A 26,052-nucleotide genomic window follows, 5' to 3' on the forward strand; every position below is an offset into this window, starting at 1 on the left:
GCATTCCATGCTGTGACGTTTATCACAAGTGCTCTTGGAGTGCCGTACTTGGTCTGGCAGAAGAAGCAAGAACGTTTTTTGTCTTTCTCCGATTTCTTCCTTGATTTTACATTTTCGTTGCGTTGCTGAGAGCCGAAAACACCATATGAAAATGGGGTCGATCAAAGTGTACGTCACGAGCGTACCTGGAAGTACAAACGTAAGTTATGAAACTTCATGATTAGCGATCAGTCCGCAGCAGACGCTCTTTCCAAAAAAGGAAACAAGCGTTGGTCAATTTGGTGTGCAGATTGATCATCACATCTACTTTGCGTCTTTGCCAGTTATTTACTTTTAATATCAACAGATTAGATGATATTTGTTCAACTTCAAGAGACCCCCACTGATTTAATGCCAGTGCTGCCTATTTTCATTTAATAACTGTTCTCGGTGCAAAACCACAAGGAAATGGGCATGTGCATTTCATTGATGATATATATATGGGGGGGGGGGGGGGGGGGGGGTAATATCTAAATACCCTCCCGTCCCTTTTATTAATTAATATATACTTGAACTCGATCAAAAAACATTTTCTTTGGAAAGACTCGCGGAGACCGACTAGCCATGGTTACGGAGCGGCGCCCCCAGGCTCGAGAAAGAGCACTTATTTATGGGTATGCATGCAGATTACCGTAACATGGATTTTTTCTCTTCACTTTTATTAACATTGTTTCTAAAAATGTGTTTGTTGGCAGTTGAGGAAACAGCAACAGATGGTGCTAGACGCGCTGGAGAGCTTGCACATTCCGTTTGAGAAAGTGGACATCTCCGACCCCTGCCACGAGGAGGACCGCAAGTTCATGCGCGCCAACAGTAAAGGGCGCAAGCAAGGTGCTATCGCTTTGCCGCCTCAGATTTTCAACAGTGAAGATTACTGTGGGGTAAGTTATCAAAATAGATGTAAATGCTTTTCTGAAGTGCAGCTATAGCTGTAATTTAGTTGAATTTTAGTTTTGAATTTTAGTGGAATTTTGGAACGTTGGCAGTCTCTTTGTTTTTGGATTTGTAATTTAGTTGAATAGATTTTGTATAGTTGCTACAGTGGAACCCCCCCCCCCTTTTAAGACCTCCAAAAATCTGAGAAAATCGGGTTTAAAAAAGGAGGGTGAGTCTTAAAAATGGGGGTAATTTTACAGAGGTTATGATCAGAAAGTCTGAGAAAACAAGGTCTTAAAAAAGAGGAAGTCTTAAATTGGGGGGTCTTAAAAGGGGGGTCCCACTGTACTGAGATCATGACAGATTAGTTGATGTAATGATGAGTGTCAGTTTGATGTCAAGAAAGACAGAGTGTGATGTTGCCATTAAAACGATTAACTCAGCAGTGCATTCATTGATTCAATGATTGTTTGTCCTGTATAACTACATGTATGTATTGTCATTACAGTCTATCAATCAATCAATCAATCAATCAATCAATCAATATTCGTAATATGAGGCTTATATCGCGCGTATTCCGTGGGTACAGTTCTAAGCGCAAGGATTGATTTAATTTTTTTTTAAATTATTTTTTTATGCAATTTATATCGCGCACATATTCAAGGCGCAGGGATTTATTTATGCCGTGTGAGATGGAATTTTTTTTTACACAATACATCACGCATTCACATCGGCCAGCAGATCGCAGCCATTTCGGCGCATATCCTACTTTTCACGGCCTATTATTCCAAGTCACACGGGTATTTTGGTGGACATTTTTATCTATGCCTATACAATTTTGCCAGGAAAGACCCTTTTGTCAATCGTGGGATCTTTAACGTGCACACCCCAATGTAAGTGTACAACGAAGGGACCTCGGTTTTTCGTCTCATCCGAAAGACTAGCACTTGAACCCACCACCTAGGTTAGGAAAGGGGGGAGAAAAGTGCTAACGCCCTGACCCAGGGTCGAACTCGCAACCTCTCGCTTCCGAGCGCAAGTGCGTTACCACTCGGCCAGTCTATGACGACCACCCAATGGACCTACCAGAAGTAGTCATTATAGACAGGCGGTCGCTATGAAAATGAGAACTACATATAGAGCGAAAAAAGGCTTATCATTAGGATTCTTTTCGGTGGTCGTATTAAGGGGCAGGTGGTTGCTGAGGCAGGTGTGGAGGTCGTCAAAATAGATTGACATTGTATGCTTATTGTATGCCCATGCTAAAAAGTTTGTGGTTTTTTTTAATCTGAAGTGTTTGTTGTTGTCATTTACTGTCATTACAGACTTAAATACTCCAAGGTAAGTTTATGGGGAAAACAAGAAAAAAACAACTTAACTTTGCAGATTGATTGTGAGCTGGACATTCAAACCCTTCTGTTTTGTTTCATTCTTTTCAAGTCATCTTCGTTTTTAGCGAGTTGTGGTATTCTTCCAGTTCCATTAATTACTTCTTGTAATGACTGATTTTCTTTCAGCTATTATCCCTTTCGTGTGTTAATGGTTTGCCTTCATATTTACAGGTGTATTGAGGACTCTTGCTGATCTTTTCTCTTAAAAAGCTATGATTTTCAGACATCTAAGGGGAAGGTTGACACTTGATTCTCTGCTTCTCCTAATAGAAAGTGTTCGGAAAGAGTTCTGTTGGGGTGGGTTTTTTTCTTCTATTATGGGCTTTGCAAGAGTTAGTGCGCCCCTTTAAACATTGAAGCAAATATTGAAACTTCTTAATTGTTGTATTAGCAATCAAAATCACGATTGCTTGGCTGCCGACTAAACCGTCGTCATGTTTGGAAAAAACAACACGCTGTGACTTTTCAGTTAACAGCCAAGTAATTGTGGCAATATGCATATTTTTTTGCAAGAAAGGATGTTATGTCAAGCGCTTACTGCCTTAAATGCAGCCCGGAGCTCATTTATCACTTTGATGATTCTGATCTCTTGACACAATTATTTTATCATTGTCGATATTTGCCTCAGTATTCGTTTCAAGGGGTGCAACTCTTGCATAGTTTGTAAAACCCTAGACAGAGTTCTCTCAGGGAAAAAGTCTATTCTGTAGACCTGTAGATCCTTGCTTTTAATTGTACTTTGCTCTATATATATATATGGACGTGGGTATAAACAATGGTCTTTTCACTGAATAGTTTGAAAGAATGATTGAATTCTTTAACAGCACTTGGAAAGAACGGGTCTGCTACGCTGTTGATTGATTTAGAAAGTACAAAACAATCCTGCCTACATTTATTGAATTCAAGAATGAATGTGTGTAAATCTCATTATTTTTATGGTTAGGTTTATTCAAATTATTGGTTGATAGATGGAATTTAGCTATTGTGCTTCTTTGTTTGTTATGAGAGGTAATTTGTTAGATATATATATATATATATATGCAAAAGGTGAGAGGAACTTATTTGTTTGCTGATTGGATGGCCATTTGGTCATTTTTACTTAAACAGAATGACTGATGTTCATCCAATGTGTGTTGTTGCAAGTGCGGTTGGTTTTGAACCATCTGTCTTGACATTTGAGAGGCGAACCCTTTTGAAATTATGGCAGATGTAAATGTGCTTTAATACGTAGATCTATATCTTAATTTCCTCTTTGATTATACAAGCTTTCGATCAATAAATGTATCTGTACCGAAAAACAAACAAACACACAAAACAACCCAGACTGAGCTTGAATAACAAGTACATGTAGAGCCCATTTTAGACAAATTTCACATGAATAACATTCTGTTAAAGACAAAGGGGACTGCAGGCCACATTATAATCTGTCTGTACAGAATTTGTATTAAGGATAGATGACTCCAGTGTCCTTATAGTCTTGTCTGATATATATATATATATATATATATATATATATATATATATATATATATATATATATATATATATATATATATATATATATATTCTAGTACTGCCAGTCAAAGTCAACATTACCTGGGATATTTGAAGCTGCATTACATACTGTTCCTGATGTAGGGCACCAATATAGGGTTGCTGGTGAACAAAATCTTTTAAGTTTAAAGCTGTAGTGTGTGAAGACTTTAATGATAATAAAAAAACTATGCTTTTCATCCTTAGTTATTGTTGTTGTTTTCAGGACTATGAAAAGTTTGAAAACAGCGTGGAAGCAGATGAGCTTTACGAATTTCTGAAGTTGGAAAATCCCAATAAAACTGCAAAGGCTGCTGTCGAAATCACAGGGGTGAGGACAATAGTTACAGAATTTGTTCCCGTGGAATGTGTAATATATTTGCTTTTGCTAAAACACATTACACCTCTCTTGTACAATACTCACTGAGGGAAGTTTTTGTTTTCATTTCTGTATTTGGTTATGGAAAAACATTTTATATGCAATAATTCTAAGTATATGATTCATCACTCAGCAGCAATATTTGTAATAACTGATCATTTGCTTACGCAACTGTGATATATCATGTGTTTGCCGTCGTTATGTTCAAGCTTATTGATGTAGTATGCATGAATCGCGCTATCTGTGAGTGAATGTGTATGTCTGTCTGTGAGTGTGAGTACATGTGTATTTATGTGCTTCCTTGTTTGTATATACTGTTTATGTTGTTTATGGTGGTACGTAACAGATGTGTTGTCAAGTTTGCGTGACTGAGATTCACCAAGTGGACAATTGATGCATGAATGTGTATTTATTTGGCTTATTACTGCTGTTGTTGTATAATTTATTAGGAAGAGGAGGAAGAGAAGGAGAAAACAGACGAGGTAAAGCGTGGTTTGCAGTGTTGTGTGACATCATCACATGTATTACTAACACTAAAGTGTCATACATTTTTCTTGTTTTTTTCTTTCAATTGTACATGTAGATACATGCGTTAGAGCAGTTTAGTGCTGATCAACAAACAAAGCAGGTTAAAAAATGGTATAAATAATTATACAATTTCTGTGACTTTGTAGATTTTGTGTTTTCTTTGTTCCTGTTTTTGATGTGAGTAATGTTACTTTTAAGATGGTTTATTTTTAGTCCGGAGAATATAAATTGATCTGGTAGCCTTTACGGTAGAAATATTCAAATTAGATCAACTGTATGCACTATCCCTCTGAACAAAATCAACTTTCATTGATTTTTCATATATATTTGAACGTACAATTTGAGCTTTTTCAAATTCTCGCAATACGTGCTCAGTTCTTGCATATGATGTTATATTTGATATTGCGTATGGAATGGGCCAGACACAACAAAAAGTCAAATGCTAATGGGATTTTGCTAGCTCCTAGCAGATGGCAAGGTTTTTGGAAAGTATGACTTATGGTTTTGCTCAATGCAAACAGCTAGATTTATATATTTTAGAACATGTCTTTCATCAGGAGTTTTGAATTGTCGTTATACAGTTAATGACAATGACAGATTATTTATTACCACTGTACAAGAAGGCACATATTAATGAATCAGTCTGGTTAAGTCGAAGAGACACAGTACATGTATACCCTTTTACAAATCTACAAATCTTTATTCCTTTTCATTTTTTTCTAGACCAACTGTCTTTTTTTGTCTTTCTTACTTTCTTTATTTTTCATTATCTTTGAATGTGCTTAACTTCTATCAAATGTTTGAGTTAATGAACTTTTTTTTAAAGTAAGTTTTCTTTTGAATGTATGAATCTTGTATGGTTTTAAATTTCATGGACTTTTATAATTGCAAACTTTAATATAAAAAAAAAAATGCTGCAGAGTTCATGTCAAAGATTAAAGCACAATTCCAAGAATTCAGCTCTTTGTATTGTTGTAGCGAACACAGTATTTATCGATCATTAAAAATGAAGATATACAATTTGTTCATAGTGGGTGCATAGATATTGATTTTCATCAAGAGCCACAAATTCCAGCCAGAGTTTTACTACAGGTGCAGGGACGTAGCACACCTAATAAAAGTGGTAGGGCGGAAAAAAATGGAAGACAAAATGCTGAGACAGCTAAGGAAATATGGGGCTTACACTACCGCCCCCCCCCCCCCCCCCCCCTTCCCGTCCCCTTGTAATGGTCTAAAAAAAGAAAGAAAACTATGCGATTTCGTGCCTTCTGAGCTCAGTTCCATCTAATCATCTTTCCATCCTCCACCAAACAACGGGCTGGTGAATGTATCAGTGATTATCAATCGACTTACATTTATATCTAAATTCCGATACGTTGAATGTGATGAGCACTTACTTCAAATGACTTTCGTCTTTATTATTGTCTAGTGTGTTAAAAAGCAAGGATTGACAAACTGGTTTACTTCTAAACAAGCAATTTATTGATCCGTCCAGCCATCAACATTGGCAGCCTGAGTGATGACTGAAAAATAGAGGGATTTGTCAGAATATTTTTAGCGCGTTTTCGATCCATCACAACCAGGATGCACACTTGTGTCCATTGTTCAATTCTCTCTCTACATGTTGTTTCATGTGACACTGTTAACCCCACAAGTTACTGTGTTACTCAATTGTTATGGCGTACTTACGGTTGACACACAATCACTCACCCCTCAGTCTGACCCCAGCTTCACACACAGAATATACAAAACATTTCTTACCTCTTGTTTCTCATGGGAGCAGACGGACGAAGAAGCAATTTTCACTAAATTGGCGCCAATACTTTTATGGCCTGACGGAACTCGTCACGTGTGACGTTCTCGTCAAAATAAGACGTCATCCTATTCCAGCAGTTGACCAAGACTAACACACACAAAAAAAACCCCAAAAAACCGACCTTATGCCATCGCGTGAATACTACGTGGGGTGTTCTGTTGGTAGATCTCTCTCTCTCTCTCTCTCTCTCTCTCTCTCTCTCTCTCTCTCTCTCTCTCTCTCTCTCTCTCTCTCTCTCTCTCTCTTCTCTCTCCCTCTCTCTCTCTCTCTCTCTCTCTCTCTCTTTTTTTTTTTTTTTACGGAAAAAGTGGTCGGGCGGTCGCCCTACATGCCCTACCGGGTGCTACGTCCCTGAGGTGATGTGCAAATTTGCTTTATGCATGCATAGGAGAAGAAGAGGAACATCTCTATTTTGACAAACCAGTTGTTACTTGTTGAAAAGACAACAATGGCTGCTATATTAGACTACATTTCTTTGTGTTTTTCTTTAGAACGTGTCTAGTTTTGGATTTTGTTCTGCAGACCAAAGAAGAGAAAGGAGAGGAAGGAGAAGGAGAAAAAGTTGACGGAGAGAAAGTTGAAGGAGAGGAGAAAGAAGGAGAAGACAAAGAAAAGGAAGAGAAAGATACAGAGAAGAAAGAGGAAGAAAAAGAGGACAAGAAGGAAGAAAAGGAAGAAAAAAAGAAAGACGACCCAGCTGCTGCTTTCGCTTCCAGATTTAAAAAGAATAAAGACGAGGACGAAGAAGAAGGACTCGACTTTGGAGCGTTCGAAGAGAAGGAAGAAGAGAAGGAGGAAAAGAAAGAAGAAAAAAAGAAAGACGACCCAGCTGCTGCTTTCGCTTCAAGATTTAAAAAGAATAAAGACGAGGATGAAGAAGAAGGACTCGACTTTGGAGCGTTCGAAGAGAAGGAGGAAGAGAAAACAGAGGAGAAGAAAGAAGAGAAGGTAGAAGAAAAGAAAGAAGAAACACCAGCTGAGAGACTGAGACGTCTGAAAAGAGAGAGAGAGGGCGATGATGAAGAGGAAGAAAAAGAAGAGGAGAAAGAAGAAGGAAAGAAGGAAGAGGAAAAGGTAGAGGAAAAGAAAGAAGAAACACCAGCCGAGAGACTGAGACGCCTGAAAAGAGAGAGAGCAGGTGATGATGCAGAAGAAGAAGAAGAGAAGGTAGAGGAAAAGAAAGAAGAAACACCAGCCGAGAGACTGAGACGCCTGAAAAGAGAGAGAGAGGGTGATGACGAAGAGGAAGAAAAAGAAGAGGAGAAAGAAGAAGGAAAGAAGGTAGAAGAAAAGGTAGAAGAAAAGAAAGAAGAAACACCAGCCGAGAGACTGAGACGTCTGAAAAGAGAGAGAGAGGGCGATGATGAAGAGGAAGAAAAAGAAGAGGAGAAAGAAGAAGGAAAGAAGGAAGAGGAAAAGGTAGAAGAAAAGAAGGAAGAAACACCAGCTGAGAGACTGAGACGCCTGAAAAGAGAGAGAGAGGGCGATGATGAAGAGGAAGAAAAAGAAGAAGGAAAGAAAGAAGAGGAAACCAAAGTGGAAGAGAAGGCGGAAGAGAGCCCTGCTGAGAGACTGAGACGTCTCAAGAAGGAAAGAGAAGGTGAAGACGCAGAAGAAGAAGAGAAAAAGGAAGAGAAGAAGGAAGAAGAGGAGAAAAAAGAGGACAAGAAGGAAGAAGAGGCGGAAGAAAGTCCCGCAGAGAGACTGAAGCGCCTGAAAAGAGAGAGAGAAGGTGATGATGCAGAAGAAGAAGAAGAGAAGGAAGAGGAGAAGAAGGAAGACAAAAAGGAGGAAGAAAAGGAGGAGGTAAAGGAAGAAGAAAGCCCAGCTGAGAGATTAAGACGTTTGAAAGCAGAACGAGAGGGAGAGGAGCCAGAGGAGGAAGAAAAGTCTTCCGCGAAGAAGGAAGAAAAGAAGGAAGAAGCGGAAGATGAGAGCCCAGCGGAACGACTTAAACGTCTCAAAGCTGAACGCGAAGGGGCAGAAGAACCGGAGGAAGAAACTTCATCTGCAAGACGTCGCCGTAGACGCGGAGGAGACGAAGAAGAGGAAAAGAAAGAAGAGAAGAAGGAGGAACAACCGGAAGAAGAAACTTCGTCTGCAAGACGTCGTCGTAGACGAGGAGGAGACGAAGAAGAGGAGAAGAAAGAAGAAAAGAAGGAGGAACAACCGGAAGAAGAAACTTCGTCTGCAAGACGTCGCCGTAGACGAGGAGGAGACGAAGAAGAGGAGAAGAAGGAAGAAAAGAAGGAGGAACAACCGGAAGAAGACTCGTCTGCGGCAAGACGGAGACGCCGGCGTGGAGGAGATGAGGAAGAAGCAAAGGAAGAGGAGAAGCCAGCAGAGGACGACCGTGAAGCCAGGCGAAGGAGGAGACGGGAAGAGCAACAGAAACAGGAAAGTGAGCCAGCGGTGGACGAGGATAGAGAAGCACGCCGTCGTAGGCGCAGGGCTCGTGATGAGTAAAGGAAAGGTAACTCCCTCAGCTTGCGCTCCATCGAGCTTTAGAGTGTTCTCCCTTTAGTGACTCACAGCATCTGAGTGTTACATAACCATGGAGTGTAGGATGAGCTCTGGAAAGGGTATTACACTTGGGTGCTCTGCAACAAACTCAGAGTGCTAACTCCCTGTTGTGACTCGCAACATCCCTGGTGTGTCGACTTATGCATGGAGTGTAGGGTGTGCTCCACAAAGGGTAACACCCTAGTGTGTCGACTTATGCATGGAGTGTAGGGTGTGCTCCACAAAGGGTAACACCCTGGTGTGTCGACTTATGCATGGAGTGTAGGGTGTGCTCCACAAAAGGTAACACCCTAGTGTGCGCTGCAACAAGCTTGAAATGCTCTTCCCTGTTGTGACTGACACAACGTCGGCGTGTGACAATGACGTACGCATGGAATGTGAGATGCATTCTGCAAAGGGTAACTACCTTGCGTGTGCTGCATCAAGATTAGAGTTTTTCTTTCCCGTTATGACTGACAGCGTATTGTACTGCCAACTTACTTACTTACTGCCTGTTATGCCGGTTGGCATGTAGGGCAGCAACAAAGGACCATTGTACTGCCAACTATCATACTAAGTGTGACATACGCATGGAGTGACCTTAGGTTGAGTTCGATCTGGATTCTCTATCACTGACTTGGAATGGTTTGGAACAAAGATGATCATGTGTGTGAATACATGTTATTTATTTTCTTCGTCTAGAATCTGAGTTTTCTCCAGCTTCTTAATTCCTTCTTACCCTGAATGAAACCTGACGGATAAGAATTGCATGGACAAGTTTGCTGTGTTTGAATTTCTGGTCTGACAAACAAAAACTCTTTAGCTATTTAATTGATTTAATATTTTCCTCTTTTCTTCCTGATTAACTATAGTTAAGTTTTCTGGGTGAAATTAGCATGGTTGTTTTTTTCTTCATAAATTTGTGTGTGTTGTTTTTCAGTTTTTCTCAACAGGCTTCTGCAAACTTCAAGTTCAGCAGCATGAAGAAAATAGTGATAGTGTCTCAGTGTGCTTCATGCAGCAGAATTTGTAATTTAACTTTTATCAAGTGCAGATTGCTTGAAGGGGGTTTCAAACAAACCTGCAAGATGACATGCAGTTTGCAGTTTCATCTTTGAGGAGAGATTTCTTGTACCATTTCATCTAATTGTTGTTAAATTAAAAATCTTCATCTTTATAAACATTCCGTCTTCTCATGTGTCCTGACCAACGCAGGGGGAGGAGAGAGAATTACTAGACTGAGGTCAAGATTTCTGGTACAGTGATGAGCATGCCTGTTAAAATTGTCAGTGAAATGCTTACAGTGATGACACGTTGTTTGCAGCACTGAAATGTAAATCCAATGTTGGAGGGGGGGGGGGGGGGGGGGGGGGTGGAATCATAGTGGTCTGTGAGAGAATTGCCTGTGCAAGGTCGCATCTTCATTTAGAGGCACAGTCCTTCCTGTGTAAACCATTTTAGCCCATTGTTATCTCAGGCTTTTACACAGGATGATATAATAAATCATGATAATGAACACTTATTAATCATCCCTTCTCACAAGAGCTCCCGTTGATGTGTGTGTGTGTGTGTGGGGGGGGAGGGGGGGGGGGGCAGGGTTGTTGTTGTAGGTAAAACACTGAAAATTGAGAAAACTTTCTCTCATTCACAAGGGGGGGGATTGTTGTAGGTAAAACACTGGAAATTGAGAAAACTTTCTCTCATCCACAAGAGGTGATCTTGAGTCTGTTGTAATTAATGCACACAGACGTATTTCATTCAAAAAAGAAGGGGGTGATTGGATGGAGAGAGAATTAAATACTGATGTTCACCCACTAGATTAGCATGCTTATAACCCTTTCACTGTAGCTTCATTGTGGAAGATAGTGAAGTCCATTACCTATAAGATTAAGCTCATTTTATCAAACCAACTGTTAATAGCTGTCGTGTATAGAACTAACATATCTACGTTTATAGTCGTACGTGTATATTGCGAGCCTAACAAGAACCTTATTATTGCAAGACAAAGCATGCTGTTAACCAGACTCAATATCAGAAAAACTAACTGCATCCATGTTAAAATGAAATTCACTGTCCATTCTCATTGAGATGGCAAGAATAACAACGAAAAGATATATTTATTGAGATTATGCCAAAAATTGAAAGTAGAAAAATGGAAGATGTAACTTGTCAAGCAATTTTCACCCATTTGGTTAAGATTGGGTTGAGGGCGAGAACTTACGGTAATCTATTTTTAGAGAAGGCAATTGATGTACCAAAATTGTTAGTAGTTATAGTCACTGAACTTTATTTGTATTCACTTTTCAATTTAGATAAGCAGCTTTTAGCAGACTTTTTCATGCAATCATCTTTTAGCAGTTTTTTGAAGATTATTTAATTTTGTGGGAGATCTTTAGCCCATTTTGGTGTTATTACCTGGAGTGATTCTGATTCGATGTTCAAATATTTTGCCACTGTCTATGACTGGTTATGTGCAGAGTGTTGTGAATTCATGTACATATTTCTCGCTCTGTCACGTGCAAACGAGATTAAGTCACATTATTTATCATCAGTGAAGCAGACGGATTATGATTCTGTGTTTATATGTGAATGTGTGCATATGTCTTCTTGAGTGTTGACATGCATTCGTACTTTGAGGATAAATTGATTTTTTTTATCTGCAGGCGTGGCAGAATTGTAAAGATTTAATGTGTTACAATATATCAAACTATTTTGTTAATTTTCCACTTGCTGTTTTTCAGACTCCTGATGACCATGCGTGACCTGACTGATCGTTACGTTAACATGTTGGTAAGTGAATGGAACTGCTACAATGTTGCAGTTCCACTTTTTACCTTGTGTTTTAGATATACAATATCTAAGAACACACCAAAGTTATATTCAATACTTTACAACAGTCATGCTTCAAATCAATCTCGTAAGACACTGATGATTTAGATTAATGAATAAATTTATTGGTTGGTAATATTTCCGGATTCTTTAACAAACTATTTCTATTTTTAGATCTAACGAATTTGCGTTCATAGTTAATTGTTCTTGCATTGACAGCTAGTTTAATGTCGAACTGGACTTATCTTAAATGGGCTGGTTAGTTACAAAGTCCGAATGTCCTGATGGAAGCCTGGATTCACATGATGACCGTAGCAGTGACGAACTTGATGAAGATTACTGGATGATGATGATAATTAGTAGACAAACTCCTTTTGCTCCTCGCTGGTGGATCACACTGGTGGCGTAGCTTGGTTAGTTCACCCTTATCCCAGCGGATCCCAGACGCTCGAACCCCTCTTGATGCTCCTTTCCGGACACTACTCTACGAGTCTGTGCGGCTGCGGGTTACATCTCAGGCCTTGGGATGGTAGGTTAAGTGCCGGCGGCTTTTCATCGGTGGTTACACAGGATTCTTGTTCCCCACTTGTAGCCTCTCAGTACCCGGCAAATAGAGTGACCGTAATGGTTAGCGGTTCACGTTTCCTTCCTCCAAATAACTGTTTTCATCCCACGATGCAACTCCATGAGTTACGTAAATTCGCATATTAATGACGCAGTAATGACGTTGATCCAATATGTAGATTCTCATACTAGTGACGTCATTACTTCGTCTCCAAGGTCTCGTAGACTCTTACCCTAATGGTGCAACAAAATATTTCAGTCTCGGCTAAACAAGAGTTGTTTGGAGTTGAGTCGTAACATAACCCCGGGGGGTGGACAAGCGAAATCTTATTTCGTTTCCGTTTATACGACTCAATATACAATACAATACAATACAATATACAATATGCATATACAATTGTTTCCACATTTTGGAGTAGATCCGCATGAGCCTGTCGCGGCCAGTTTGGCCTCACTACTCCAACGGGGTGGACAAATTTTCCTTCTGGACTCTGAAACTCAGTTGATGCGACTCAAATAGTCGGCACCTAGGTTGTCCTTTCCTGGCATCTTCACCCATCGAAACTGGCCTCGTGACGTCACAAACGCGGTTTTGTCTCTGTCTTCCTCGACAATGGGTATTCCCCAGTAGCCACGCGTGAGATCTAGCTTGGAGAAGTACTTGGCTTTTCCTAAGCTTTGGAATAAATGTTGAACGTCGGTGATGGGTTCCCCATCGAACACCGTGACATCATTCAACCCACGGAGGTCCGCGCAAAAGCGGTACTTTCCTTCTTCTTTCTTTTTGACGAGAACAATGGGTGAATTGTAAGCTGAGTTGGCGGGTTCGATGACTCCTAGCTTCAACATCTCTTCGACTTCATTCTCCACCATCTTCACATACGCATGTGGAATGGGGCGTGGTCTTATATAGACCGGTTTCTTGTCTGTGACCTCGATTCGACACGTAGTCAGATTCGTGGTGAGTGGTACGTCGGTCAGATTATCTAGTCTGTCCGCGCAGATCTGTCTCGCTTCAGTTCGCTGTGACTGAGTGAGTTTCTCTGAAAAGTGCACGTGGTCTAAACCTTCTGTGCGCTTTGTCTCAAATGTTGGGATAGTCCTCTGACTGTCCAACCTGAAGATGTCGTCGTTAGTGGTTTCGTCCTCCTCTACCACTACTGAGACGATCACTTCTTCCTCTTCTTCTTCTACTACTGCAACCGGAATTGTTCCATCGGTGACAGGTTGCTCACGTTCGACGTAAGACTTGAGGAGGTTGACATGGAATACTTTTTCCTTCCTCCTTACTTGGACTTTGTAGTCGAAATCATTCAACTTCTCTAACACTTCAAATGGACCTTGCCAAGTGAGTTCCAGTTTGTTTGTTTTCAATGGCTTGAGAATCAGGACTTTCTCTCCTGGTTTTAGCGACCTTGGTTTGGCTTTACGATCGTAATATTGAGCAGATCGCACTGAGGCTTTTTTCAGGTTCTCTCGAGCAAGCAAACAGGTCTCTTCGATCCTCTCACGAAGGTTCACTACATATTCCGCAGTGGTTTTGACCTCATCTGAGACGCTCTCATCTGTCCAAATCTGTCTCAAGAGTTGCATTGGTCCTCTGACAGTACGCCCGAACAACAGTTCGAATGGCGAGAAACCTAAACTCTCTTGAGGAGTCTCGCGGTATGCGAACAGTAATGCAGAGATGAACGTGTCCCATGCTTTGGGCTGTTCTATGCACATCTTTTTGAGCATGTTCTTTAACGTGCCATTCATTCTCTCGCACAAACCATTCCCAGCTGGATGAAATACCGCAGAGGTTTTCCTTTTGATGCGGAGGAGTTCAGTGACTTCCTGCATCAGAGTGCCTGTGAACTGGCTCCCGTTATCAGTCAATATTTCACTTGGGATACCGAGTCTAGTCCAAAAATCCCACAAAGCATCGGCTACTGTCTCGGCGTGGATGTCCTTCAACGCGACAGCTTCAGGGTAGCGGGTGGCAAAGTCAACCATGACGAGGATGTACCGTTTTTTGTTCTCGGACATAGGAAGAATAGGCCCGATGATATCGACTGCTACTCTTCTGAAAGCAGTCTCGAACACTGGCATCTTGCCCAATGGGACCTTCTTCGTAAGGTGTTTTGGCGCGGATCGCTGGCAAGCGTCACATGACAAGCAGTAGCGGCGGATCTCAACACCACAGCATGGCCACCAAAATTCGCGTCTAATCCTTTCGGCGGTACGACGCTGACCTTGGTGTCCTGCCATTGGATGATCATGGCCGAATGCGAGCACCTTACTACGGAACGATTTGGGAAGAATAACCTTCAAAGACTCCTCTCCTTTCCGATTGAACGTCGACTGGTACAAGATACCATTCTTTTCCACGACCCTCATGTGGCCTCTCTCTTCTCCGGTAGCAGCTTGTTTCCTGATGCTGTCTAACGAAGGATCTGTCTTCTGAGCCTCGCGTAAGTCCTTTGGAGTAAACATATCCGATGTTGGCTCCCGGCTACTTGGCTTACTCGCAGATTTGTCTCTATCATTGTCCAATTTGGACTGTGCTCTGGTATCTACGGCCCCAGCGACTGTCTCAGTGCTGTCGTGATACCAGGCAGGTTCTCTGACAGGGAAAATCGGTGTTTTCCTCCTGTCGTTCTGAGTTCCATGGAACTCCCCTATGAGCACCGGCATTATGGGATCCGCCATGACCACCACTTCTGTCTCTCCGCAGAAGAAGGGCGAATCCACATGAATGATCGCGGTCTCGCAGTACCGGACTTTACTTTTGTCCGCTAACGTGGTCCTCTTTCTGTGACCAGTCATTTTGTCGGCCGGCACAAGATGTGCGGCCACCACAATCGAGCTACAGCCCGAGTCTCTCAGGGCGTTCACTCGTTTGCCGTTGACTTTGACGTCAACTAGATCCGAAAACTTTTTTGTGGTGCAGTCTCGACACAATTTATCTAACGGGGATTTTCTTCCCTGTGTTTCGCGTCGGACATCTTCAACCGTCACAGCTCCAGCGGTGTTGCCTTTTTTCCGTAAGGGACAATCGCTCGAACGGTGTTGACCTACGCGACAATAGAAGCATAGTCCTGCTTCTCGGAGTTTTTCGCGTTCCGCCGGTGTCAAAGAAGATCTTTTACCTTGTTGAGGTGATGGTTTATGATCCTTCTCAAAACGTTTCGTTCCGTCCTGAGGAGTTCGCGTTGGTGTCGGTCTCAATTTATTTTGGCTTCTGTTCAGCTCATAATCGGACGCGAGTTTTCCCATCTCCTTGGCATTGATCGGGTTCCGGTCTTTGACATGCACGGCGAGATCGGAAGGCATTGACTGCAAGGACTGCTCTCGTAGGATCAAATCGGTTAATCCTTTGACAGTTTTCTCGCACGGATCAAGCTCGATCCACTTGGTTAGGTACCGATCGAGTCTAGTGATGTGTTCTTTGTAAGTTTCCGCGGGATTACGTCTAGTATTGCGGAATTTCATGCGATATTGCTCAGCGGTGAGCTGGAATCCTTCAAATAACGCGCTCTTCACCTTTTCATAGTCGTCAACATCCTCATCGTCCATTTTGGACACGATGGTACGGGCCTTACCTTTCAAGAAGTATATCAGCCGGGAGGCTTTCTTTGATTCGTCCAAATTCATATCTCTGGCATAGTGTTCAAACTGTTTGAGCCAGGATTCAACGTCATCCTTGTCATCAAGGTAAGGGATTTTGGGAATGAAACGGGGATCATGGTCATGTGAGGGTTGGGAAGGATGAGCTGCGTTTCCATTCGTGTTCATCTGAACCTCGCTCTGAATGCGCAGCTCTTCTATCCTAAAGAGTCTGTTTCTCTCATTCTCTTGGCGCTCATCTTTACGCTCTTGAGCTTCTCGTTCTTTATCCCTCTCCCCTTGGACGAATGACTGTAGTTCCTTTCCCTCCAAACCCAACTCTTTCCCCATGGTGATCAATTCCTTGATCGAACTGACGCTGGGACTTGATGGAACGGTCTGCTCGACCTGTCCGTTCACAGGCTGAGCGGCGTGGCCGTCATCACCTAGATCGGTGATATCAATCAGATTTGCTCCTTCTGTATATTCTGGGTCTATGCCCACGGTTGACGAGAATCTGGTGTAGTGCTGATGATGTCTGGTATCAGCCATTTTAGGTAATCCCTCAAAATGCAAAACTTTGGTACATCCACTCTTGGTGGTACTCTAATATGGAAGACTCTTACCCGCAGGTATTGTTCAACCTTTCAACACTGGTACAAACAATGTTACACGCGCACGTGATTTTTCCTACACCTGTCCTTCGTCTCTATCTTGAACCGAAACGACTAACTAGGACTTAGCGGTGTGTCGCTGAGTAAGTTGCCTTACAAAGCCTTATGTGATGACGACCTTCAGTCTGTCAAACACACCCACAGAAGTGTTCCCCACTATTAACTATCAACCGGCGGGTTATAGATAACCAATAATGTGAAGCACAACTTAAATAAGCAACACGTTTTAAATGTTACTCCGACTAGAGTTATAATTTAATCTGAACTTAAACTAAGGTCCTAGTACTATCGAGCGTCCATCCTGGTTGGAATTATAACACACTCACCGTTTTGATCAGAACTTGAGAGTATAATTCGAACCGACAGTTAGTTAGTAAACTGCCAATTTCCCGTGAAGTTGTCGAACATCAATTCTATGTCTTACCTTATGACTATGATACTGTTCGACGAACTAGATGGAAATCCTTCCACGAATTAATTTAGCAAAAACGCTGTTCGTGAACAACAGCGATCGCGAAGATTCTTTGGGCAGAATGTACCCAAATCAAACACGGAGTTATTTAAAATTTCTTCTTACAGAAATAATTTAAATATTCTACTTACCAATACCACCGTCTGGTCTGTATATGAGTGAATCCGACATGAAGCAGGAAATGATTTTGAATTTTGAAGAAAGAAATGAAGAAAGATTTTCCAGAAAATATTCTAAATTCCGTCGCTTCACGGATAAATTGACTAACTAATTTATGGGGTAAACCAGTTGTCAATGCAAGTTTTTCTTAGGTACGAACACGAGTTCAGTATAGATCCCGGACGAGCCCCCATTGTTGCAGTTCCACTTTTTACCTTGTGTTTTAGATATACAATATCTAAGAACACACCAAAGTTATATTCAATACTTTACAACAGTCATGCTTCAAATCAATCTCGTAAGACACTGATGATTTAGATTAATGAATAAATTTATTGGTTGGTAATATTTCCGGATTCTTTAACAAACTATTTCTATTTTTAGATCTAACGAATTTGCGTTCATAGTTAATTGTTCTTGCATTGACAGCTAGTTTAATGTCGAACTGGACTTATCTTAAATGGGCTGGTTAGTTACAAAGTCCGAATGTCCTGATGGAAGCCTGGATTCACATGATGACCGTAGCAGTGACGAACTTGATGAAGATTACTGGATGATGATGATAATTAGTAGACAAACTCCTTTTGCTCCTCGCTGGTGGATCACACTGGTGGCGTAGCTTGGTTAGTTCACCCTTATCCCAGCGGATCCCAGACGCTCGAACCCCTCTTGATGCTCCTTTCCGGACACTACTCTACGAGTCTGTGCGGCTGCGGGTTACATCTCAGGCCTTGGGATGGTAGGTTAAGTGCCGGCGGCTTTTCATCGGTGGTTACACAGGATTCTTGTTCCCCACTTGTAGCCTCTCAGTACCCGGCAAATAGAGTGACCGTAATGGTTAGCGGTTCACGTTTCCTTCCTCCAAATAACTGTTTTCATCCCACGATGCAACTCCATGAGTTACGTAAATTCGCATATTAATGACGCAGTAATGACGTTGATCCAATATGTAGATTCTCATACTAGTGACGTCATTACTTCGTCTCCAAGGTCTCGTAGACTCTTACCCTAATGGTGCAACAAAATATTTCAGTCTCGGCTAAACAAGAGTTGTTTGGAGTTGAGTCGTAACATACAATACATTTCATGAAAAACAAGAAATTCCTTCGAGGTAGGAAAAACACCCCCGTTGGTCAAAGGGAAATAACCATTCTCACTGCCACCAACTGAGAAGGTTATTTCCCTTTGACCATTAATATGTCACTCTTAATCTTAATCCACCAATAACTCCCTAACCGTGTGTTTGACTGGTCCCAATTTTTGTAAGGACCGTCTCAGGAATGTATAGAACCTGTTCACCAAGTTTGGTGACGATCGGTCCGTTCATTCTTGAGATCTATATGCGAACGGAAACAAACAAACAAACAAACAAACAAACAAACACATCGAGTGAAACCTATACACACCCCTATACCGGGGGTGTAATAACAACACCAGAAATGGTAAGTTTATGGAACTTTTAATGATAGAAGGTACGAAACTGTCACTAGAATTTCAACCTACGGTCTTTCAAGTGGAGGATCAAAGCACACAGACAAATAAAACTGACGGCCGTTAATGACTTATCTGTGATTATAATGTTGCTTCTTGTAAAATGGCAGGACGCGGGATAACCGCTTATTACATTTCTAGGTCTTTGTTAATGTGATCAGTATCTTGTACAGTGCGTCATGTTCTGTTCATCTGCAAGTCTTTGTTAATGTGATCAGTATCTTGTACAGTGCGTCATGTTCTGTCCATCTGCAAGTCTTTGTTAATGTGATCAGTATCTTGTACAGTGCGTCATGTTCTGTCTATCTGCAAGTCTTTGTTAATGTGATCAGTATCTTGTACAGTGTGTCATGTTCTGTCCATCTGCAAGTCTTTGTTAATGTGATCAGTATCTTGTACAGTGCGTCATGTTCTGTCCATCTGCAAGTCTTTGTTAATGTGATCAGTATCTTGTACAGTGCGTCATGTTCTGTCCATCTGCAAGTCTTTGTTAACGTGAGTATCTTGTACAGTGCGTCATGTTCTGTCCATCTGCAAGTCTTTGTTAATGTGATCAGTATCTTGTACAGTGCGTCATGTTCTGTCCATCTGCAAGTCTTTGTTAATGTGATCAGTATCTTGTACAGTGCGTCATGTTCTGTCCATCTGCAAGCACATAATGTGATCAGTATCTTGTACAGTGCGTCATGTTCTGGCCATCTGCAAGCACACATGCACAGGCAGGCACTCATTCGCCAGCTAGATTTAACTCATTTGGTCTTTGCGTTATCAGGTTTAAGATAATGTGGCTATGAGGAGATATATTTTTAGGGTGGTTGTAACAATTGCATATTTGAACAAGAGGATTTCCTATGAAATATTTATGTTAGCGAATCATTATCAGAGAGAATATAGACGGGCGCAATGGTGTGGTGGGAAGACGTCGGCCTCCTAATCGGGAGGTTGTGAGTTCGAATCCCGGTCGCTGCCGCCTGGTGGGTTAAGAGTAGAGATTTTTCCGATCTCCCAGGTCAACTTATGTGCAGACCTGCTAGTGACTTAACCCCCTTCATGTGTACACGCAAGCACAAGAACAAGTGCACACGAAAAAGATCCTGTAATCCATGTCAGAGTTCGGTGGGTTATGGAAACACGAAAATACCCACCATATGCCTACTCAACGAAAGCGGAGTGAAGCTCAGACTATGCTCTCAGAGTATAGTTTGGGGAACCCAAATGGGCAAATGAGCTCACACGTAACCAGAAAATTCTGGAACGCTGAAGAAGAAGAAAGAACAGAGAATATATCAGGTCAGTGACGAGAGAAAATGCTGTTTTATTTATAGCTGAGAAAATTAAAAGAACGTACAATTCACCAGTCTTCTTTGATCTTCTTCAAAGAAGTCAGTTTGGCATATGAATCATACCCATCCCTTGCATTGTTTTTACAAATTGGTACATCATTATTCTATTGTTTCATCTGAACTTTCCAGATTGCCAATGCCTGCAGTTGGAGTTCCAGTTATCTCCATTCTCACCCCAGTGACTCAAGTTTCATCGCCATTCTTCTGGTAGCGGCTTTCTTTGGCGCTGAGCAGTGCTGTTTATACTAATTCAAGGAACGTGTAGCATTACGGAAGACTTAATTGCCTCATCAATCAAAACGGAGACATTATTTACGCTAGACTTGGTTTGGTTTCTTATGGATTTGCCTTCTCTTGGTTTCTGTGGGTATTGTTTTTAGAATGTACCTTAATTTTCTTCATTTTTACATATCCTTATTTTTCCCTTGTTATGTTTGTTGAGTGTGTTGGTTTTGATTGCAGTGTGAGAAATTTAAGTTTTGCGCCCTCACTGCAAAGCCATAAGGGGCATGTGAAACAACTATGATTGCAGTGTGTGCATTTGTTTGATGTGTTTAAAGGAGTCTGTAATCTGTTTCTTCTGTGTTTTAGAATGAGTGGGTTATGTTTGATATTCACCCCTGAGTTATGAGACCATTCCTGGTGGAAATCACTCCTTTTAAACAGTTTAGCCTTCGTTCAGGTTGTGTATTTGTTAATACTGATGAACCTCTACTTTCTCGTTCATGCAGACTTTCAGTGTTATGTTTTGCAATATTTTCAACACCCCAGTTTCTTCGTGCACCTAATTTAAATAGAGAGTGTTGCAGTTCAGAAAAACAAGCAGGTAAAAAGACTGCCTTTACAAAATGTGAGTTGATTTGAGGTATGATAGATTAATTGATCAAAAGATCTATCAAAGCTAAGAAAAGGTCAGTTTTTTTACTCCTTGAATGCATCCAAACCGAAGAGTGTAATTACCGACAAAGCGTGAAGCTGGATTCTAAGAATTTGCTCATTTTTCGAAGCACATTTCTGATGATTTGTTCACTTTCGTTCTTTTTAGAATCATTGAATGAGTAAATTCTCAGGTGAAGATTCCTCAACATGCATTTATTGTTGACGGCTGCATTCGACTTTTAGACTTGCTCAAAATGTAACGAGCGGTTAATTGCTATTCAGAATTGTGAAGCGCTTCACTCTATTTACTTCTTTCACTACAGTTGCTTATGTTTGTTGAAATACTTGACTTGACTTGCTGTTCTGAGAACCAAAGATCTCGCTGTCTAAAGTGAGCGTCAAAATACTCTCATTTATATTTGATTGAATGCTGTCTGTGTTCTAGGGATACGAAGTGCATATTAGAAGACATTTCATTCAATCTAAATGTCTTCAGACTACTTTGTTGATGTCCTTTTTAGTTTAAATCATTAGGCTGGTCACAGTAACAGCAGGATTGCCCTGAATCTGCATATATATCAAACTTGGGTGGTTAATGTAGTATAACAAGTTCTTGCCATCGTTTTGTCTGCATGTGCGCCTGGAGCCAATTGATGGGACTCGCGCTATAGAAAAGTTATTTATTATTATTATTATTATGTGGCTCTGTTGAGGTCAATTCTGGAAGACTACAAATGTGTCTTATGTAGTAAGTGGTGTTTCTCTGCCAGAACATCACTAAGTTTTAATTTCAATGTGATTTCATGTACAGTGGTACCTGTGATGAAAGGACACCTTGGATCAACCAAGTGTCCTCACGTTGCAGGTGGTCTTGCACGAGGAAGATTCCTTAGTTACATTACAAACAAGAGGCGAAGCCTTCAAGGCTCACGTAAGAAATCGACAAACAGTAACACACACACACACACACACACACACACACACACACACACACACACACACACACACACACATACACACACACACACACACACACACACACACAGAAAGAGCATAGGTGAAACTGTGCAAGAAAGCGAGACACTAGATCTAGATCTGTCTGTCTGCATGTAGCCTACTTACAGGGACACGACTGCCAACTAGTCTCGGCCCGCTCAAAATAATAATGACCGAGACTTTCAGTACTTCCTTCGCGTGACGTCTAACCCTCTTACAAAAATACGTCATAATGTGACGTCAATGTAATGTGACGTCTTCAAATGTTAGAGTTTCTACCACAGACATACACACGCACGCACGCACGCACATACGCACGCACGCACAGACAGACAAAGTTACGATCGCATAGGCTACACTTACGTGAGCCAAAAACAGGGCTAGCAGGAAATGTCCTTTCTTGGGAAGTGTCCTTTCAACAGAGGGAGTCTGACATTTTAGGGTTCACTGTAAATGGAAGGGAATAATGATATACATTTATTGCATAACATCTTGTTGCAATTCCTTGTTGAAGATTTACAAGATTATTGACCGGTGCTGAAAACATTTGCCAACCTTCAGATTCACCATGATAGGATAAACTTAGTTTGGGACATGAATGCATGGATTTATGAGTGCAACAAAATGAACATAAACAGTCATGTAGTCTGACTATTTTCTTATGGCCTAAGCTCATTTCATTGTGTGAGTTGGCATCAGGTCATAGGGTTAACTTGTTTGTGTCTTTGTCAACATTGTTCTGCTTCTTGTATTGTTGATGCTTTATTGATGTAGGGATAAAGTAAGTCCCTAGTACTGAAGGAAATGTATGTAGATAAATAACTGGACAATGTATTGAGATTTTGGGGGTAAAGGTACAGTATTTACACAGAAGAAAAGCGGAAAGTGGGTTATTGACATGACTGCGTCAATGGAATTTCCTTTGTTTTGCCTATATTGGTGAGTGAGGTTGTTGTATTATGCAATGTTTGTTTTTATTGTTAAAGACTGTTAAAATGCATGTTTTGTGAAGGAACCTTTGTTTTGTATACTTTTTAATTAGTTTTTACATTTTCTTACCTTTTTTAATTACTTTTTGTCTTTTTATGGTCTTCCTGGTAGAATGTTTTATTTATGGGCAATGTCTCTGCGTATCAGCCGTTGTGTCCAAACACAGTTCTCGCAATAGAACCGTCCTGCAATATTGTTTTTGTTAATTAGGCAATATTGACGTTGTTTTTCCCCGCGCAATTTCAAAATCGGATTCTACCTACTGCCAACTCCCATCATTGCTATCTGAAAAGTTTGTTTAAAATAAAAAGAAGTTTTATTTGTTTGAGTTTGAGAAACATTTTTATACATCTATTTTGCTAGGATTTAATTAGTATTTAGTAGTCTACATTGTATTAGTATTGGATCAGTGTAGTTTTTATCTGCATAGGTACTTTTGTTTGATACACGCGTACATTGCTTCTAGTCATGCAGGCTTTAAAGCATAATTCGTTAGTCAGAATTTAATGAGTATTAGAATCTGATCTGTAGTTTTTATTGGCATAGGTTATACATTTGTTTGATACAGTTGCTTCTAGTCAATCTTTAAAGCATAAATTATTAGTCAGCTAGTACATGAATGTTTAGTTTTAAAGTGCAAGGTGCATTTTTGCATGCATTCGCCATGCTTTTAGTCCCGTTTGGATTGAGCAGAAATGTATCCTAAAGTCTAGTACTACAGTGCTTGTTAATTTTGATACAAGCATTAATTTTGCCTCTGTTTAGATTTTAAGCGAGAATGTACAAGTCTAGTACATGATTGTGCGGTTTTAGGCTGCAAGCTGTGTTTACAGAAGCTTTGGATGCTTATTTTAATGAGATTTTCTTTGTCTACAAGCTTCCTAATTTTTTTTCCAAGTTCATTGTTATGCTTGGAGAGCATATCTGCGTGAACCATAACATATCCTAATTAACGTACAAGAACAATGGCTGTTTGATATTAAGTATTAAATGCTTTAGACATCACCACCTCAGTGACTATCACAGATGAACCGGTAGAACAGGCAACTGTATGTGCCAATGTGAGTCACGGTCTGTTCTGGCTGTACATTTTAAAGCGTGTGCAATAGCGTTTTGTCATGTAATTCAGTCAGTGGCAACTAATAATTTGCTTTTGGCGCACACTGCATTGCAGGTGAAAGCTTCATGAGAGGCGGTACAAGTACATTGCATGGAGGTATTATAACTGGTTTGTTGCTTTGACCGTTTACTGTTAGAGTAGACAAACACACCAACTGTCACAGGTAAACATATATCTTTGTTGTTGGGTGTTTTTGTGATAGACAAATATTAAAAATTGAAACTGATTGCATGCATGAAGAGCTCGAGTTATCAAGCACCTGCCATTGGCATGATATGTTACACTTTCATATCTGTTGTCAGCAACAAAGTCCAATCATATTTTTGTAAGACTGAAGAGTAATATGTACATTGTATTAATCTGAAGAGTACATCACTTTGAGGCAAGTTTTCTCTTGTGAAAAAAACAACTTATCTTTGTGTCAGGCAAGGCCTTCCAACTTCTGTTAAAAAGCGAGAGCTCTGCTGCAAGCTCATGTTGACCAAACATCTACCTGTTTTGTATATTTTGTGGGTTGCGCTATAATTATGGCAATTGTATTTATAAACTAACCGTTTGTCATGTTGGACATATTTGGGTGATAACGCACACTGTGAACTCACTAGGTCAGTATTTACTGCTGTCCAGTTAATGTTTTTTATCCTGTTATTCCTGTTTGAAGGCTGTGCCAATTTGTTGTTGTTGTTTCAAACTGTAACAAACCTTGTGTGATGGCGAAGCAGTAATTGGACTAGTGTCACACCACGGAATTGCAATTTTGGCCATCATCTGTTATTTGTAAAATAGGCACCTTTGCAATAAACAAGATTTTATAAATAAATATGTGTTTGTGCAAATACGTGTGAGCCTATGTGTGTATGTTCTTCCAGTGTGTATGTAGAACAGAGTGTGAACACATCTGCGTGTGTGTGCAAATATGTATGAGCCTATGTGTGTTATGATGTTCCAGTGTGTATGTAGACCTGAGTGTGAACACATTTGTGTGTGTGTATGTTTGTGTGTGTGTGTGAGACACAGCTGCTGAAGTGTAAAATGAGATTTCACTGTGAGCTGAAACCTCAGAGTAGTTTGCGCAATCAACAAGTCTCGCATTCAATCACAATCACTTTTTTAGACACAACGGATGACATTGTACGAAAATATTTATTACTTGACGTGTACACCAAATCCTCAAAGTCACTGCGATAAGGCGTCAATCAGAATGTAAGAGGCAGTTTGGGATCCAATGTTACAAATGCTCTCTTGTTGAAAGAAGGCGTCAAGTTAGTTCACAAAATCTTGGAAGTACACAAAATTTTGGAAGTACATTGTGCAGCAGAGCAAGATTACCAGTACCAGAAATTGCTCACTGCTCTTTGATAAAAAAAATAATAAAAAATAAATATAAAAAATAAAAACTCAATGGCCTGGCCTCTGCCAGCACAGAGCGAGAATTTATTGTTCAATTAATTTTGTATAACTGGCACCAGTGTCGTCATTCAAAATTCATCCAATTTACCACCAGAGACTGTAGAGTACAGTCTCTGTTACCACTCACAAACAGTTTCCACTCTGTACAGAAAGCAGCCTGGCTGTGGATAAAGGTAACTTGGAAATGATGTCTTGGAAAGTGTGAACTAAAGCACAGGTGAACATAAGCAGAATTGACATATGCCAATAATGCAACTGATTAGAACAAAAGCACATAAAAGAGAAATGTTAATTTTTTGTTTTGTGTATAATTCAACATTCCATAAACTTAACCTTTCTTGTTTTTCGATTTTCAATTGAAAAACAAAATCACAAATGAGGCAGAGCGCTATTTTAAGATCGAGAAACGAAGGAAAGTTGGCGCTTTAAATGCATAAGATTTGTGCAATAGAGTAAGTGAGAGTTATCCGGAA

At 40.5% G+C, this 26,052-nt stretch overlaps 2 protein-coding genes across 7 annotated transcripts; one reads left to right on the plus strand and one right to left on the minus strand.

The window, feature by feature from the left end:
- Positions 1-16: 16 nt before the first annotated feature.
- LOC138963133 (trichohyalin-like) lies at positions 17-24,989 on the plus strand. Of its 6 annotated transcripts, none has more exons than XM_070335163.1 (9): positions 17-199; positions 735-920; positions 4,066-4,170; positions 4,668-4,700; positions 7,085-7,636; positions 7,730-7,843; positions 7,997-9,035; positions 11,806-11,854; positions 20,314-24,989. In XM_070335163.1, the coding sequence occupies exons 1-7, from the start codon at positions 146-148 to the stop codon at positions 9,026-9,028; spliced, it is 2,076 nt and encodes a 691-aa protein (XP_070191264.1). In that variant the 5' UTR covers positions 17-145; the 3' UTR covers positions 9,029-9,035; positions 11,806-11,854; positions 20,314-24,989. The 6 variants fall into 6 exon arrangements, with proteins under 6 accessions (XP_070191264.1, XP_070191265.1, XP_070191263.1 ...); XM_070335164.1 differs by having other exon boundaries at positions 7,085-7,595; positions 7,713-7,843; XM_070335162.1 differs by lacking the exon at positions 7,730-7,843 and adding an exon at positions 7,713-7,729 and having other exon boundaries at positions 7,085-7,595; positions 7,856-9,035.
- On the minus strand, positions 12,956-16,597 carry LOC138961302 (uncharacterized). The gene has a single exon (XM_070332902.1). The coding sequence runs from the start codon at positions 16,595-16,597 to the stop codon at positions 12,956-12,958; it is 3,642 nt and encodes a 1,213-aa protein (XP_070189003.1).
- Positions 24,990-26,052: the final 1,063 nt, after the last annotated feature.

The sequence above is a fragment of the Littorina saxatilis genome, linkage group LG3 (genome assembly GCF_037325665.1).
Source record: "Littorina saxatilis isolate snail1 linkage group LG3, US_GU_Lsax_2.0, whole genome shotgun sequence".
NCBI classification, from domain to species: Eukaryota; Metazoa; Mollusca; class Gastropoda; order Littorinimorpha; family Littorinidae; genus Littorina; species Littorina saxatilis.